Source organism: Myotis daubentonii, chromosome 1, assembly GCF_963259705.1.
Source record: "Myotis daubentonii chromosome 1, mMyoDau2.1, whole genome shotgun sequence".
Lineage (NCBI taxonomy): Eukaryota > Metazoa > Chordata > Mammalia > Chiroptera > Vespertilionidae > Myotis > Myotis daubentonii.
In genome coordinates this window covers 16,488,680-16,506,874 of record NC_081840.1, presented here as the reverse complement: position 1 = coordinate 16,506,874, position 18,195 = coordinate 16,488,680, and the positions used below count along the sequence as shown (strand labels likewise).

Sequence of the window (18,195 nt, the reverse complement as noted above, 5' to 3'; positions counted from 1 at the left end):
ATGGATTTAACACTGTCAATTTCAGCTACTAGAATTTAAAGAGGAAGATACATGATTTGGAATGGGGAATATACAAAAAGTCAGCACTAATCCTTGAATCCTGTTTAGGGGTGACTTGAAGGTGAGTCAACTTAGTGAGCATGGCTAGCTGACTACCCAGCTCTGTAACTAGCTTAGGATTGCTGAAGGTCTTGAGATACAATAACCTTAGAATGCAGTCTACTGCCCAACTTCTGCCCAACTAGTGAGCAAAAAATGAGGCAAATGCAACTGAATCAATTCCAGTGCTTGGCACAACTCTCCTCTTTTCGATGTGACTGCTGTAAGTCAATTTCTTCAATAATATAAAGTAATACAAGGAAAATGATCCCCCAGCATTTTATTAGAGCTCTTATAATACATATTGAGGCTCTTTCTTTACCATACTCTAGCTCCCACTAGACTTTGAGCTTAAGGGTGGAGACCATATCTTTAATTTGTTCCATAAGTTCTGAGGATCTCCTAGGTGCCAGAAATGAGGTGGAGCAGAGGTCTCTGCTCTACAGAACTAACTGCCTCACAAGGAAGAGAGACATTAAACAAAAGTGTGATCAATGTTATGGAAAGGAAAGCCTCCCCTCCCCGGAACTAAAGTGTACACTGAACCTCCCAGAACAGCAGTCGCCAACCTTTCGGACCTTGCGGACCACCAGTTGGCGACCACTGTCCCAGAGGGAGTGGTTGAAAGGCTGCAGGGTAGGGTGGGGAGTAGTATAGACAGAGGGAACAGGTGTGGTAATTAAAGAAAATAAGCATGGTACATTAGACAAAATAAAAAGAGTTCAGGAAGTTGGAACATGCAGTGTGAGTGCCAAAGTAGATGAGAGAAGCAGCTAAAGAAGCACGAAGAAGCCAGACTAGGGAGGTCCTGACAAATCTTATTAAAGAGTCTGAACTTCATCCTGAGAACAGTGGAACTCACATTAGAGTTTCAAGTAAGAGTGACATGCTCATTTTACTAAAAGAGTGGATAATCGAATAAAGGGAGGGTTGGATAGGGTGACCAATCCAAGGTTGTGACAGTCATCTAAGCCCAAAGAGGATCATGGAATGAAAGAAGTGGAAATACTAAGTGATGCTAAGGAAGTAGATATGGTACTACCTAGTGCAGTGATGGCGAACCTTTTGAGCTCCGCGTGTCAGCATTTTGAAAAACCCTAACTTAACTCTGGTGCCGTGTCACATACAGAAATTTTTTGATATTTGCAACTATAGTAAAACAAAGATTTATATTTTTGATATTTATTTTATATGTTTAAATGCCATTTAACAAAGAAAAATCAACCAAAAAAATGAGTTTGCGTATCACCTCTGACAAGCGTGTCATAGGTTCGCCATCACTGACTTAGTGACTGATTAGATGTGCAGATGAGAGGAGAAGAGGCAAGGAAGCTGCCAGGGTTAGGTTTTAGGAAGTGAGTAGAAGGTTGTCCTTACTAAGATAAAAGGTTCCCACTCCTTAACTGGTCGAAGTGACTCACTATATCTAAACTGTTTGGAAAAACAATGTGGTTTATGCTCAACATCTGTTTTCCTTCTCAAGTCTATAACTTTGGTACATGCTTAGACAGAGAGTGATTACATGATTAGTCTCCATTAAATACTCCAAGTGCTGGGTCTCTGATGAGGACATTTCCCGTGCTGTCGCATGTGCTACGGGACATAAGTGGGTCCAAAGGCTCTCCTTGGAAACTTGCACCTGACTTCCTTTGGACTTCGCCCCATGATGACTTTGCTTTGTATTCTTTCACTATAATAAATCACAGCCTTGAGTACAACTATATGCTGAGTCCTCCCAGCAAATCACTGAACCTAGGGATGGTCTTGGGGACAACATTAGTTGACATCAGACGTGGCATTCGGGAGAATGACCCTGACTCACTAAAATCCAGTGTGAGCGTTGTTTGGGAAAGGAAGTATAAGGGCAGGGCATGATGAACCTCGGGTTCCCCTGTGGTTATGGAGTCATCCCTGGCATGCAGCAGTAGCTGAGCGCTATGTGTGTGAGAGGCAAAAGTTACTTGTGGAACTTGAGAACAGATCCAGCTCCAGGAGAGCAGGCTCGCTGGGTCCCCGATGCTCTGGGCCATCCTGGTTAAAGTGGTGATGCCCTTGGGTTTGTTCTCTTCTTTGGATAGAAGGAGAAAGGACCACCCACTCTCTCCCAAATTCCCAAAGGTGAAAGGGTCAAAATATTAAAACAGGGGGTAGGGAGTAGTGGTGAGGGGAAGGGAGTTAAATTAGGTCCTAGGCCTGGAGCCAAATTTAAGTAAACCAGACAAAAGGGGAAGGAGGTAACATTCCAGCAGTTTTCTCCCAGCCTAGCTGCAGCTGCAGTAGCTTCCCCCACTGCCCTTCCTCCCCTGCATTCCAGCCTGATCTTGCCTGGCAGCTGTCATGCTAACTAACATAGCATATACTAAAGTTTTAAGTAAATTTGTAATGATGGGGGGCGGGGGGAAAGGGGGAAATTGCAGTGGCATTGTATTTTGTGGCTATCACATCTGAATGTATGGTAAAAATGGATAGAAAATGTTAAATGTTTGTAATTCCATATATGCCAGAGGAATCATCCTGATCAGGGAAAGCTGCACAGGAAAAAACGTGTCAGGGACACAGTTTCCATGCTGTTTGCTACTGGTGAGTGGGTTGCAATTTAAACTGAGTATTGGAAACAGGACAAGTTTCTGTAACTGATGGGTTTAGCTATTGAGGAGGAGCAGAGTTTGCTAGCCCAAAATATGACTTTTTGAGATATCGTTTAAGCTGGTTATTTTTTTAAAAATACATGTTATTGATTTTTTACAGAGAGGAAGGGAGAGGGATAGAGAGTTAGAAACATCAATGAGAGTGAAACATCGATCAGCTGCCTCCTGCATACCCCCGACTGGGGATGTGCCCGCAACCAAGGTACATGCCCTTGACTGGAATCGAACCTGGGACCCTTCAGTCTGCAGGCCAACGCTCTATCTACTGAACCAAACCAGTTAGGGCAAGCCCGTTATTTTTAAGAAACAAAAGACTCAAGAAGAGCCTTTTACCCTCCCCCTACCCCTTACCTGCCTAAAGGAATTCAGATTTAAAAAACTCCTGCTTCAGGAAGGAAGATCACCTTAGCGTAATAAGAACTAAGTGAGGCAGACAGGGAGAAACCCAGCAAAGTCTGCTAGACTCCCCTTCCTGTCCCACTATTTCTGGGTAGCCCTACAAGAATTTGTTCATTAAATATTTGCTCCTTTCCACCTACCAGTGAATTGCCTACATTCCCTTTGAAGTCCAAACCGCTATCCTAGCCCTCCTTCTCCTTAGCTCAAAACGATATGTAAGTCTCAACTGCCCCATTTGCCCATCCTTCCCAGATTCTTACAAAACCCTGTATGTACATAAATAATAAATGTGATTATTTTCTCCTATTAACTTGTCTCATCCTCAATTTGATTACTAGATCAGCCAGAAGAACAATGAGGAAAAAGAGGGGAAATTTCCACTCTCCCACACAATGGATGATACAGACTTCTGCTTATTGGAGCCTCTGGCAAGAGGGACACATTTAAGAAAGAGAGGTGATCCACAGAAGGAAAAACACTTTTGAAGTTCTAAAAAGCAGATTCAGTTTGCTAGTGAGTGCTTGTGAAAGCAGAAGTCTGACCCTTAGAGACAGACGTGCAGGTTTGTGGGTCAATTTGGACTCAAAGAAAGACACGACAAAAGGCTAGAGGAAAGCCTTGGCTGCCACAGGGACTTTCCGGCCCTGCAGCATCTTGGCTTTGGTGCTGCCGTAGAAAAGCCTCTGGCTTTTAAAAAAAATCCTAACTAACAGATCCTAACTGCCTGGGCTTGATTCTAAGCTACAAGCTGATACTGTCTGGTATAGCTTCCAGCCTCAGCATGAGCTGAACTGAAAGCAGGTCTGGGCTCCATAAACAGAACTCAGACAGTGACCTCTGCACATTAGGTCCCCTCTCTGTGGGGCCTACACCGAGAGGAAATCAAGAATGCTGGGCTAAACTGTCTGAGCCACATACAAATGTCCACAGGAAAGGGCTTGCTCTTTGCTGGGACCATTTGAAATCAAGCTGCTGACCAGCTGTATATTCTGACAGAGACTGACTTAACCTGTGACTTGCCCAAAGCTGCAAGTTGGGAGAGGATACCTCTCAGGGGCTGTGACCCTCCACTCACTGCTGACAGGGAAAAGGCTCCTGACCTCCTCGGGAACATGTCTCACTGTGGTGGGGTCCTTGTGTCTGGCTCCCCTGATGGGCTCCTGTTTGCAACAATCAACTGATTGCCTGACTCTGCTTCCCTCACCTTTCTCCTAGTGGAATTGGATTATTCAATGCAGCTCGCCTCAGAAAGGGACCTACCTGGCCAGTGTTAATCAGTAGATGAGCACTGACCCATGTACCAGGAGGTCCCAGTTCGATTCCCAGTCAGGGCACATGCCTGGGTCGCAGGATCGATCCCCAGTATGGGGTATGCAGGAGGCAGCTGATCAATGATTCTCTCTCATCATTGATGTTTCTATCCCTCTCTCCCTCTTCCTTCCTCTCTATGAAATCAATAAAAACATATTTCAAAGAGGGCTTGACCTTTTCTAGGCTGCTCACTGGATAAGGGGAAGGAGGTTATGTAAACTGATTTTGAAATTTTTTGAAAATTCAGGATTCTGTCTTGAACAATTCCTGAACATGATGTCTTTCTAGTTCAGTTGTACAAAAATGTTTTTCTGTGAAGGTGTTTGGCCCCTCTTGCACACTACCCCTCCAGATGGAAGGTCTGGATGAGAGTAGGGGATGATTGTGAAAAAATATGAAATTATGATTACTGAATGGAAACAATGATTAGGCAACAACCAAGGAAAATAAACCTAAACCCCTGCACTGGAGAAGCACAAGAGAGGGGAGACGGTATTCTGATCTTTGTTTTTCAGAACTTTTTCTGGGAAGCCCTCCCTTTTCCTAAAGGAAAGCGCCTGCACACCTTTCCCAGCTGTGGAGAGCGCTCTGAGTTCTGACGGCTGAGCCCATGATCACATGCCACAGGGCTGACTACAAAGCAGGCAGCAGGAGGTGGCCCAGCCCCTGCGCTCCCCAAATGAAAACCTCCCGATGTCGTCCACACTCATGAGGTGTATGACCTGGTGTCCTGGACAACAAAACCTTTGGAACTGACTGGCAGTCTCTCTGAAACCAAGGACTGAATTATTTGTCCTGGAAACCCTTGGAAAAGACACCAAGGATGGGAGGCCACATTGTACTGCCTGAAGTGTGTCCTGCTTGTGTGTCCCAACGATTACCAAATCGTTCTCATGGCCCTCTTGGACAGTGCTTCTGTACGTGCACCCTGACCACCACGACACCGCCTAAGCCCTGGTCAGCTTCACCTTACAGCCAGAGCTGTGCTAGGCCTGAACTGGTGCTTAGGGCCAGGTAAAAAGGTTAACACAGAAACCTGAGGAAGCCATCTTTATGATCAGTGGGATCTGTTAAGTGGCTAAGTCCAGGACCTGTGAAGGGCATAACTGAAATTATTACTGCAGGTTGGCCTCGCTCCGCTTTCTGGGTCTTATTGATAATAATTTTGCTGCGAAGACAATTTGGCCAATGACCATACCACGGGGCTGACTGTGCAGAGAAGATCTGACATAGCAGGCCTAGATTTCCAATCTTGAAGAGGCCTGCTTACAAGGCTGGCCCTTGGCTGATGTCTGGGAGCACAGTTTTCTGAAGGATTCCCGCTACCCTAACTGTTAAGAGTGGCTCACTCCAACGATACAAACAATACGATTTACACTGAACACCTGCTTTCCTTCTAGGAGTCTGACAATTGGCATACACTAGACACAGAGTGCCTATGTGACCAGCCCCTAATAAGAACTCCAGGTACTTGGTCTCTAACAAGCTTCCCTGGCAAACAACATTTCACATGGGTTGTCACTTGTTGCTGGGGAAATTAAGCATGTACTGTGTGACTCTCCTAGGAAAGGCCCCTTGTAAGCCTGTGTCTGGTTTCCCTAGACTTCACCCCATGCACCTTTCCCTTTGCTGATTTTGCTTTGTATTCTTTTGCTGTAATAAACCACAGCTGTAAATATCACTATATACTGAGTCCTGTGAGTCTTTCTAGAGAATCATCAAGCCTGGGGTTGCGGTCTTGGAGATCCCCCACATAATTGGGAATAAGCTTAAAATGTTCAGAACACAGCAAGAAGGCAGTGTGGCTGGAATCCTGTGAGTAGAGGAGTGGCAGAAGATGCAGTTGGAGAGATAGGAGGGGCTTGATCATGGAAGGCCTCATTAGTACAGGTAAGGAGCTGGATTTATTCTGCATGTGGCAGAATGCCACTGGAGGCTTCTCAACAGGAAGAAAGATTAGACAATGGGGAGTGGGGGTGGGGATGTTGAAGGCAGGGACACCAGATAGGAAGCAGAACTTCTTTAGGAGAAGCAATATGGCAGTGACATGGTTGGGAGGCTGACAAAGGAAGCAAGTCTAGAAGCAATTGCCATATACCCACTTCCAATATAGTCTGACTGCAACCACACAAAGCCATGCATATGCAATTTATGTTACATAAGCTTTTCATGTATTAATAATACATTAATAACAAGTCTAAATAACAGAAAACAAAATATTTAAAAGCCAAAGTGAATCTAAGTTTTTATAAAGTTGTTGGCATAACTACACAAAGTTATTCAAGTGATTTAATAATACCCTATTACAAATATCTAGTAAAATATTTACTAAAAACAAAAAGAACCATAAAGGAATCTTAAACTACATTCAGTGTCCCTGTTGTTAGTGGTAAGGTGGCCACTGTCATTAACTATACTAGAGGCCCGGTACATGAAATTCATGTACTGGAGGGGGCGGTCCCTCAGCCCAGCCTACGCCCTCTTGAAGTCCAGGAGCCCTCGGGGGATGTCTGACTGACGGCAGTCAGACATCTTTAGTGCTGCTGTGGAGGTGGGAGACGTTCCCACCACTGCCGCTGTGCTTGTCAGCCGTGAGCTGGCTCAGGGCTTCTGGCTGAGCGGCGCTCCCCTTGTGGGAGCACACTGACCACCAGGGGGCAGCTCCTGCATTGAGCGTCTGCCCCTTGGGGGTCAGTGCGCATCATAGCGACTGGTTGTTCTGCTGTTCGGTCGATATTAGCTTTTTATTATATAGGATATACACTAGAGGCCTGATGCACAAAATTCGTGCAAGGGGGCTCAGCCCTCAACAGCTGTGGCTACATCCAGAAGGTCGTTTGGCTGTCCTAATTAGCATATTACGCTTTTATTATTATAGATAATTATGGATACATATATGTTAGGATAAAGCAATATAACATTAATGTCATTAGGTACCAAGATATTCAGCATCAGGGAAAGGAGACACAAACAAAAGGAAGAAGCAAAAACCCTGATGGATAGAGAGGGCTAGCAGCAGACCTGCAACCCATTCTCTCCTTTTACTGCCCAAGAAACAGAGAAACAGAAAGGTGTCACAATCAAATCATCTTAGAAACTTGCTAACAAGAGACCTTCTGACAAGCACACTAGAGGTTTTTACCACCAGGAGTCCCTACTTATGGAATGCTTTCGCAGGGTAGACCTGGTCTGTCAAGACTGCTCACTGAGATGAACCTGAGATGTATGTATTTATAAGGCATGATTTCCTAGAAAATTTCACACAAGCTATGCAGTTACTAGAGAATAAACTGGAGATGTTTCAAAACTGAAATAGCTCTCTTTAGCTGAAGTCACACTCCACACACATCACTTAGAGGCCTCACATGTTGAAATCTGGGCCAGAGTGCATCCTAATTGAGGCAAGACAGGATCTGGGAGCAGCTCTGGCTGCCATGAACTTCTGCACACGTTGCCTATGTGTTGTAATCACTGTATCTTTGAAATCTTAGTCATGTTTGAACTGATTCCCATGAGTCCAATTTGTCAATAGAATGAAGCATCCTATCTAATAAAAGAGAAACATGGTAATTAGCGTACAACCGCTACCCTTCCCATTGGCTAATCAGGGCGATATGCAAATTAACTGCCAGCCAAGCTGCCAGCCAGGCAGCTTGAAACTAACATGAGGCTTGCTTGCTTCAGTGACAGAGGACTCCAATGTTCCCTGCCTGCCGCTGCAGGCCTCTGAGCTGCAATTCTAAGCAACTATGTTACAAATATAGAAGCTAAACAAAACCCCAGAAACCTGCTTTAGTCCTTCGGGCTTCAGCCAGCAGGATCGCAACATTGTTTCAAATACAGAAGGTAAATAAAGTCCAGAAACCTGCTTTCAGCAGCGGAGGCCTAAGAGCTGGAGCCAAGCCTCAAAGCTAAAGCTGGCCCAGAATAAAAAAAAAAAAGAAAAAAAGGAGCGGTTGGGAGCTTCAGTCACCCGCCAGCCTGAAAACAGCCCTCAGCCCCTCACCCAGGCTGGCCAGGCACCCCAGTGGGGACCCCCACCCTGAAGGGTGTGTGACCAGCTGCAAACAGCCATCATCTCCTCACCCAGGCTGGCTAGGCACCCCAGTGGGGACCCCCACCCTGATCCGGGACACCGTTCAGGGCAAACCAGCCGGCCCCCACCCGTGCACCAGGCCTCTATCTATGTAGTAAAAGGGTAATATGCCTCCCAGCACCGGGATCAGTGGAGCCGAGAGGCCTCCTGGCACCGGGATCAGCGTGACAGGGGGCAGCGCCCAAACCCCCTGATCGCCCTGCAGCTCTGTGTGTGACATGGGGCAGGGCCACAACCTCCCTATCCGCCCTGCTCTGTTCGTGACAGGGGAAGGCGCCCGAACCCCCTGATCAGCCCTGCTCTGTGCCTGATAGGGGGAGCTCCCCAACCCCATGATCGCCCTGCGGCTCTGTGTGTGACAGGGTGCAGTGCCCCAACCCCCTGATCGGCCCTGCTCTGTGTGTGACGGGGTGGAGCCATAACCTCCCCATCGGCCCTGCCCTGAGTGTGACAGTGGCAGCGCGCCAACCCCCTGATCGGCCCTGCTCTGTGGGTGATAGAGGGCGGTGCCCCAACCCCCTTATCTGCCCTGCTCTGTGTGTGACAGGGGGCGGTGCCCCAACTCCCCTATCGGCCCTACTCTGTGAGTGACAGGGTGGAGCTCCTCAACCCCCTGATCGGCCCTGCTCTGTGTGTGACAGGGGGGAGCTCCCCAACCCCCTGATGGGCCATGCTCTGTGCGTGACAGGGTATGGAGTCCCAACGCCCCTGATGGGCCCTGCTCTGTGCGTGACAGGGGGTGGCGCCGCAACCTCCCCATTGACCCTGCCTTGAGTGTGACAGGGGGCGGTGCCCCAACCCCCCAATTGGCCCTACCCTGAGCATGACTGAGGGTGGCGTCGCAACCTCCCAATCCGCCCTGCTCTGTGCATGACAGGGGGCGGCGCCCCAACTCCCCAATCGGCCCTGCTCTGAGCCCAACCAGGGGCTGCACCTAGGGATTGGGCCTGCCCTCTGCCACCCGGGAGCAGGATTAAGCCAGCAGGTCGTTATCTCCCGAGGGGTCCCAGACTGCAAGAGGGCACAGGCCGGGCTGAGGGACCCCCCCCCCCCGCCCGAGTGCACAAATTTTTGTGCACTGGGCCTCTAGTCCGTATATAAAACCCATGAATTTGTAATGATGCTCAAAAGCAAAACAAACAAAAACATGCTCACTGGTTTCCTTTGGATGCTGCTAGGACACAAATTATTATTTGAAAATATTTCCAGGAAAAGAATCAAGCATTTATCCTGCTTTCCCTGTATGGACTATATTTCAGAGTAACCAAATAGTTGATGAGGGAAAGTTTTTTTAAGGTTTTTTTGGTGGTTGTTTTTTAAAATATATTTTTATTGATTTCAGAGAGGAAGGGAGAGGGAGAGAGAGTTAGAAACATGAATGATGAGAGAGAATCATTGATTGGCTGCCTCTTGCAAAACTCCAACCAGGGATCGAGCCCACAACCTGGGCATGTGCCCTGTTCTGGAATCGAACCTAGGACCTGTCAGTCCCCAAGCTGATATTCACATCCTGGGGGTGCCAGAAGAAGAGAGCAAGAAATTGAAAACCTATGTAAGAAAAAAAAAATTACAGAAAATTTCTATAACCTGAAGAAAATAGACATACAAGTCTCCAGGAAGCATAGAGTCCCAAATAAGACAAAGCCAAAAAGGCCCACACCAAGACATAAAAATTAAAATAACAAAAGTTAAAGCCAAAGAGAGAGTCTTAAAGCCAGCAAGAGAAAAGCAGTTAGTTAGCTATAAGGGAGTTCCTATATGTCTGTCAGCTGATTTTTCAACAGAAACTTTGCAGGCCAGAAGGGATTGGCAAGAAATATTCAAAGTGATGAAATGAAAAGCAAGGACCTTACAACCAAGATTACTGTACTCAGCAAAACTATCATAGAATTGAAGGATATATAAAGAACTTCCCAGACAAGAAAAAGCTATCAAGTTCATCACCACCAAACCAGTATTACATGAAATGTTAAAAGGTCTTCTTTAAGAGGGAGAAGGAAAAAAAAAAGATAAAAAATATGAACAATAAAATGGCAATAAATGCATATTTATCAACAATTGAATCTAAAAAACAAAATAAAAGAAGAAGCAGAACAGAAACAGACTCATAGATACAAAGAACATGTTGATGGCTACAAGATGGGAGTGGGGTTGGGAAGATTGGTGAAAAAGGTGAAGGGATTAAGAAGAACAAATTGGTAGTTACAGGATAGTCATGGGGATGTAACGTACAACATAGTGAATATAGTCAATAATATTGTAATAACTATGTATAGTGTCAGACTGATATAAGATTTATCGGGATGACCACTTAGTACCGAGATTTTCAATCTTTTTCATCTCGTGGCACTAATTACTAAAATTCTGGGTCACACCAAAAAATATATTTTTTGCCAATCTGACCCAAAAAAAGGTATAATTTTGATTCATTCATACTGGATGGCTATTTTTTTGTTGACTGTTGTCATTTTTTTTATTTCACTATCTAAGGGAAAAGACATCAGATATTGCACATTAAAAAAATTCTTCCAGCATATTGGTTGAAGATTGCTGACTTAGTAAGTTATATAATGTCTAGTCACTGGGTTGTACACTTGAAACTATTATAATGTTGTATGTCAATTGTAATTGAAAAATAAAAAATTATTTAAAGAAAAGATAAACAAGAAAAAGGAATGAATTAAACTGTAATAGTTGGCCCAAATTTAAAAATGGTAATAGACATCTGGCCTAGATACTGGAATAAAAGGTAGTTTCAAAGGAAGTAAACCAACTTATTTTTCTGAAGAATTTAGTAATATGTATCAAATGTCTTTTAAAATTTTACATTTAGTCCATCAAATTCACTTTTAAGAACCAATTCTCAGGAAATTTTCATAGATGTGCACAAGAAACATCTAAAATAATCTCCCAGCAAAATATACATATACAACCTATTTCAAAGTTTTACATGATATGGGAAAATGGTAAAGATAAACTGTTAAGTGCAAAGTGCAGGCAGTAAAATAGCATGTACATTTTGATCCAATTTAGTCTTAAACCACACATCTACAAAAAAGCTGGAAAGAGTAATTAATTCTCCATGATGTTAATAGCTGTTATTTCTAGTTGATGGGATTAAGGTATTTTTAATTTTTTAGATTGGTTTTTCTATTAATGAGTATGGAATATTTGTAATTAAAAATTATATTTTTAAAAGGTAAAAATCTCAATCAAGTCCTGAAAGTGGCTAACAATGGAGTAATAAATGGGTATAGCAGTGATCTTTGAACAAAATGCTAGAAGGGTGGAGGGATAGGGCATAGTGGACACACCTCTGCTGTGATAAAGATCATGTTTTAAATTAAAAAACAGAGGATGTCAAGGTGAACGTTAGAAGAGGATTAAAGTTTATGTAAGCTTCAATTACAGAGGAATAAATACCTAAATCAAATTACTTAGGATGACTGAAAAGGTACGGCAGTAAAAATCCTTAACACAATTCTGAAAATAACCAAAGTAGCATGTTAGACAATCCTTCCTGAGTTTCTATTGTGTGTACCACTCTCACAGATTATTACATACTGGGGTCCAAAAATAAATGTTAGAATAAATATAATACAAATTCAATTTTGACAGTTGAATTTGGCCAACGTAAAGTGGGTCAAATCTGTTAAGTGAATAACTCTTAGCTTTGATAGTGAAAATCTTGTAAAATTAAATTTTATACATTATATGTGGTTAATAATCACTACACCCAGACAGATTTCTGCATGTTTTTACACTAGCTTTAAAATTTCAGACATCTCCTTCCTAAATTAGGCAAAAGCAAAGAAAAAGTCCAGACTACCTGGTTTCCGTACTTTCGTTGGTTCTTCATAATCTTTGTTTTCTGGATTTGAAGATTCTAGAAAGCTGATTTCCTCGGTGCCACTTTCCCCTTCTTGGCTCCTGAGGCTATCTTCCTCCTCCTGAATTGGTGATTCTAATTCTGACTCTTCTGAATCAAGAAATATCTGACCAGCGACTACTCTGCCTGCTGTGCTGTGGTCCTTTACCGGCTCATCTGATGGCAAAGAAGTCTGAGAACAGAAAATATTTTTAGTTATCAACAGTACCAAAATTTGCTTCAATCTAATCTGACCATTACTTTTATAATACAGACGATATCTCTCCTACAGCTCCCTGAATGTGCCATACTTGCTCATCTCTATAGGTTTTTGTAGGTGTTCATCACATTGTCTGCATCACCTGCCTAACTCCGATTCTTCAAATTTCAACTCAGATGTTACTTTTTCCAGGAAGCCTTTTTTTTTTTTCTGATGCAAATAGCTGCTGTATTTCTGCTAAAGTGACAGTAACACAGATAAGGCAAAGAGCTGAGGTGGGCAAGGGGTAGATTGTGCAAAATGGAAACCTAACATAAAAAGACACACATACCAGTAGCCTCTTTAAGGGAGGGAGGGAGGGAAGGAGGGAGAGAGTCTTGCATGGGGATCGAGCCCGCAACTTGGGCATGTGCACCAACCGGAAGTGAACCAGAAACCTTTCGGTGCACAGGACCACAGGATGACACCCAACCAAATGAGCCATACCGGCCTGGGCTGGGAAGCCTTTCTTAATTCCTAAAGTCTGGGTTAGGATCTTCCCATACATGCTCCCAACATATCTTATATTTCCCCTTATGATAGCACTGGACTATAACTTCCTGTTTCTTATCTATATTCCCTCTAATCTAGAGATCAGGGATTATAACTGGTTGGTCTCCTTGGATACATAATAATTAGCTTTATCCATTCAATCAAGCATTTTAAGTGCATAACTCAATAGATTTTTTAAAAAATGATATAAGTAGAAATAAATGGTAGAGAGTCTTCAAAATTTTAAAAACTAAAAATTAAAAATAAAATCAATCTCTCATCCTACATAATAAAGATGTAATATGCAAATGGTCATTACATAACGACCGACCACGTAATGACTGGATCACGGATCAGCAGGAGGGTGGGGCAGCGAGCTACAAGCGGGAGGCGGAGCGCTACGGGAGGGGGCAGGGCAGCAAGCTATGAAGGGGGCGGGGGCGGGGGGGGGGGGAACAGAGAGCTACTGGAGGGCAGCAGCGAACTACTGGCACACGGATTTGTGCGCAGGGCTACCAGTTAAGCAATAAGAGCCTGAAGGCTCATACACATACACAAGCAAACACACATGTGGGAACATTCAAGTTGAAATTAAACCTAATAACCAACACTCTTAATGGAAATATTTATTATTTTCTCTCCCACAGGTCAGTGGTTTTTTTCTTACCGAAGAACTAGAACTATATTGATACCTGCTATCTTTTCTTTTTCTTTTTTTAAATCCAATTCTGTTGCTCAAAACATGTAGATTTCATATCCTTTGTTTTAAATCGGGCATCAAATATGAGTCAATGCAAATGTTAGTACATACCTTGGAATCTAAGGATTCATCCTGGCTGCTTTCATCATCTGTAAAGAAATTTTAAGACAACTTAGTCATCTTTCTTGTTGGGAAGTCACAGGTATTATTAAAAGAAAGCATTTGATAAGTACAACAAATAATAATCAGACACTGGATAAATAAAATTAGAATTCTCTAAAGCTGGTTGTATTCAACAACAGTTCAGAAAAGATTACCTGAAAGGAGAAAAAGGGGGTGAGGTGGTAGTTTTTCCAGGAAAGACATTTGTTTGATCTGTTATACAGGTGGGAAGACCAACAACTACCACACCAAAACCAGATACTTCAGATACCATTCTTCTGTATATATTCAGACTACTACCGAGAGTGAGTTACTAAATTTATAAAAATTAGTCTCTAATTTTGTGGTTCAGGATTCTATTCTTTTCCTCTGCTCGAAATCTGGAGTTACACCAGCTTATGTTAGTGCTGATTAGCACTTTTCGTTCACTAAGACTACTAAAGATGCACCCTAAGAACTACTATTATTATTTGACAGCAGAGTTGCTATACTGAGATAGTTGTGTTCTATTTTATTGAAGAGATAACCAGATACAGGTAAAAAGTAGCATCATACTATCATGTATTCATTCACAAAAGATATATTTATTAAGAAATCAATAGCTTATATTAAATAGACAATCCAACCACTAATTACACCTTTTTTCCAAATTCACGTCTGCTGCTTTGGCTTTGCCCAATTACATTAATTATTATTATTCTGTTATTATTATTATTATTCTGTTATTCTGTGTTTTCCTGGTATTACTTCTATTCTGGCCACTTATTCTTTTTCCTGTTCTTTTCTTTTTTTTTTTTTTTTATGGTTAATCCTCATCGGATAATTTTTTTTCCCATTGATTTTTATTTTTAGAGATAGTGGAAGGGAGGGGGAGAGACAGAGAGATATGGGGTCTGGGGATTGAGCCTGCAACCAAGACGCTGTGCCCTTGACTAGAATTGAACCCTCAACCCTTCAGTCCAAGGGCCAACAGTCTAACCACTGAGAAAACTGGCTAGGCCCTGTTCTTATACAAATACATTTGACAACTCCATGTCCATATGCAAATGTTTGGTCTTTGTGTTTGTGGCCAGTTAACAAATAGAGGATCTCAAAGCTTCCTTTTTACTCTTAAAATTACGTAATTTTAGGTAGGAATGAGCTTCAGTTTTGCCTGCTCCATAAGTTATATGAGAAATTAACCAGTAGACTAAATGTTAAGACCATGTGATTTTTACTAGAAAATTTTGTGTTATGGTTGCCACTTATCTTTACTTCATATGGTCTTATTATTCATAACCTGTAATTCTAAGATATAACAAAAACATGTTTTGGAATTTGTATTATCACTGAGCTAACCTTTAAGAAATATAACCAACTCAAAATTATGTTCAAAACACACAACTCTATTTCACAGTATTGGTTTCTTTTGAATATTTGAAAAAAGTTTATTAGTGAGGTTTTGTCATATACAAAAGTGCTGTCAATTCAAAAAAGCTTAAGTTACAGCTTCTTTCATATCACTGCTTTTAGATTACCTTTCACATATGTTTTCGTTCTGGTGAGTGGGGGGAGGGTATAGCATGTCTTAATCCACAGTGCCTATATATTTTGGTAGTGATGTCAATCCTATATAATAAAAGCCTAATATGCTAAGTGTCTGACCGTTCGACCAGTCGCTATGATGTGTACGGACCACCAGGGGGCAGATGCTCCAACTGGTAGGTTAGCTTGCTGCTAGGGTCCAGCCAATAGGGACTGGGCGAGACAGGCCAGACACGCCCTGGAGCCCTCCCACGGTCCCTCCCCACCTTATCGTGCACCGAAACAGTGGGGTCCCTCTGGCCTGCGCCCTCTCATAATCCGGGACCCCTCAGGGGATGTAGGAGAGTCGGTTTTGGCCCGATCCCCGTAGGCCAGGCCAATGCACCGAACCTCTAGTTAATTAATAATCATCCAGCATGTTAACTTCTTCACAATTATCACCCAAAGCCCAAGTTCTAACATATGGCTCAATTTCCATTCTCAACAAATCTTTGGATAAGGGAAAAAAATTCATCTCTATTATATATTGAAGTTGTATGTGTGAATGTATTTAATTAATCACAAACATTAACTAGTTAATAAATCAAGAGCAAAAATGGTATATCCCTAAATACTGAATCAGTGGTTCTCAACCTTCCTAATGCCGTGACCCTGTAATACAGTTTCTCATGTTGTGGTGACCCCCAACCATAAAATTATTTTCATTGCTACTTCATAACTGTAATTTTGCTACTGTTATGAATCGTAATGTAAATATCTGATATGCTATATGTGTTTTCCGATGGTCGTGACCCACAGGTTGAGAACCGCTGCTAAATCACTAAATTTAGTATCTTGTCACAACAGGGCACATATGCACCTAATCACTAAATAATACAGATGCCTATAAATAAATTTTAAGACACATACATTTGAGATACTACAAGCTGTTAGGCATTCATGTGTTTCTGAACTCCAAGAGACATGGAAACTTGTGACATCAGGGTTATTTCATGTGAATTGCATCATGCTTCTCTCTCTTTCTCTTTTCTCTTCACAAACAGGAATAGATACTAAGGTTACTGGAAAATAAGAGAATTCTTTCTCCTTTACTAAAGTGGGAGAAGCTACCCCAGATGGTAGTTTTAAAGCATAAGCTATTTTCTCTTTCAAACTGATATAGCTACTCACGTAACACATTTAAAGAAGTTGCTTATAACCTGAAACTTCTGATGTGTAGAAATCAGGTAAGAATTAAAGACATTGAAATTACGCATCAATAAAACGAAAATAGCAATGCTTTTATCAGAACACAGACATCAAGCAACAGGAAAAATGCAGAAGGATTCAACGAGGAGTTATGGATTTCTCACTCAACACTATCACATCCAAAGTATAATGGCTTGCATTACTTTAGTAATCGCACACCTTCCTTTGAAAAAGATCAATTTCCATTTTTATTTTATTAGCTAACAAAACTGCAAAGTACCATGGATAGTCTTTCAGGAAAGGTAATGATTACAAATTCATTTTCCAATTCATCATGTAAATTACACTGATACACCTTCAAACAGAAAATCTTAAGAGTTTGGTGCAAAGAGACATCCTGTTTTCTGCTTTGCCACTGAATCTGTGTGGATTCTAGGATACTCCTGATTCTGAATTACTCCTATTCTGAAGCCTGGAGACCTGGGTTCAAAACCTGGCTTCATTATATATTGATTTTATCCATGTGGATCAACATGGCAAACTTGCTCAGACTCCTTTTCCTCAATGTACCAAAGAAAATAATAACATCTGCCCTGTTGACTCACAATATTTTTGAGGAACAAAAGCACAATGAAACATCCCTGCAATCTCTAATCTATTCTTTGAATATATGATATTAATACAACTATTACTTGAAATACCTAGTAATGGACCTAATGTAAAAGATGCTGTAATGGTGTTTGGCCCAAATAGAGAAAAGTAAACCATTTGCCTCTTCCTGCCAAAAATAAAAAAACATGTATTTCTAATAGAGAAAAGTTACAGTACTTTTCTCTATTATCTTGAGAAAATAAAGGAGAAATATCTTTTCAATATCCTCCTTTAAATTTATTTATTCAGAGAAAATAAAACATTCCCCATAAAAGTATCATTTTTATACATGCTTCTAAAACAAGATATTAGATAATAGCTACTGACAGTGATAGGATCAAAGTTCTTGTTGGCTGATCATCATATTCTACCTGCTAATAAATGCAACTTCTTCTGGGTAACTATTAACATTCACACTTTTTAAATCAACACAAAATTATAACCCAAACCCAGATTTTTAAATAGAAACAACTCTTTAAATCTAAACTAAAATTGAGGCTGACATCCCATATAAATAAGCAATTTAATGAATAAAAAACGTCAACTGAAAATCCATGTACTCAATTTATAAAACTCTATCTCACATAAGTATTTTATGATATTTGCACTTCCTATCAGCCCAGCACTGCCTTTATTATCTGTCAGTATGCACATCTATATTATTTAGTTCACTGCCTCTACCAGAGAAATGTTTTGGCACAATTTAACTACGACTGAAATCACAGCAGACATTTCTTGAACTTACATCAACACAACCCAAAGATTTAGCACTTCAGTATTAACAGTTTTCTATTATAA

The 18,195-nt window shown here is 41.8% G+C and overlaps 1 protein-coding gene across 1 annotated transcript in view; it reads right to left on the bottom strand.

Annotated features, from left to right (window-relative positions):
• SEL1L (SEL1L adaptor subunit of SYVN1 ubiquitin ligase) overlaps window positions 1-18,195 on the bottom strand; it is a 52,113-nt gene that overhangs the window by 31,515 nt on the left and 2,403 nt on the right. The window contains exons 2-3 of the mRNA XM_059688883.1: window positions 13,984-14,021; window positions 12,383-12,614 (exon numbers count right to left, since the gene is read on the bottom strand). Of these exons, the coding sequence (XP_059544866.1) occupies window positions 12,383-12,614; window positions 13,984-14,021 (270 nt within the window). The remainder of the gene's footprint in view (window positions 1-12,382; window positions 12,615-13,983; window positions 14,022-18,195) is intronic.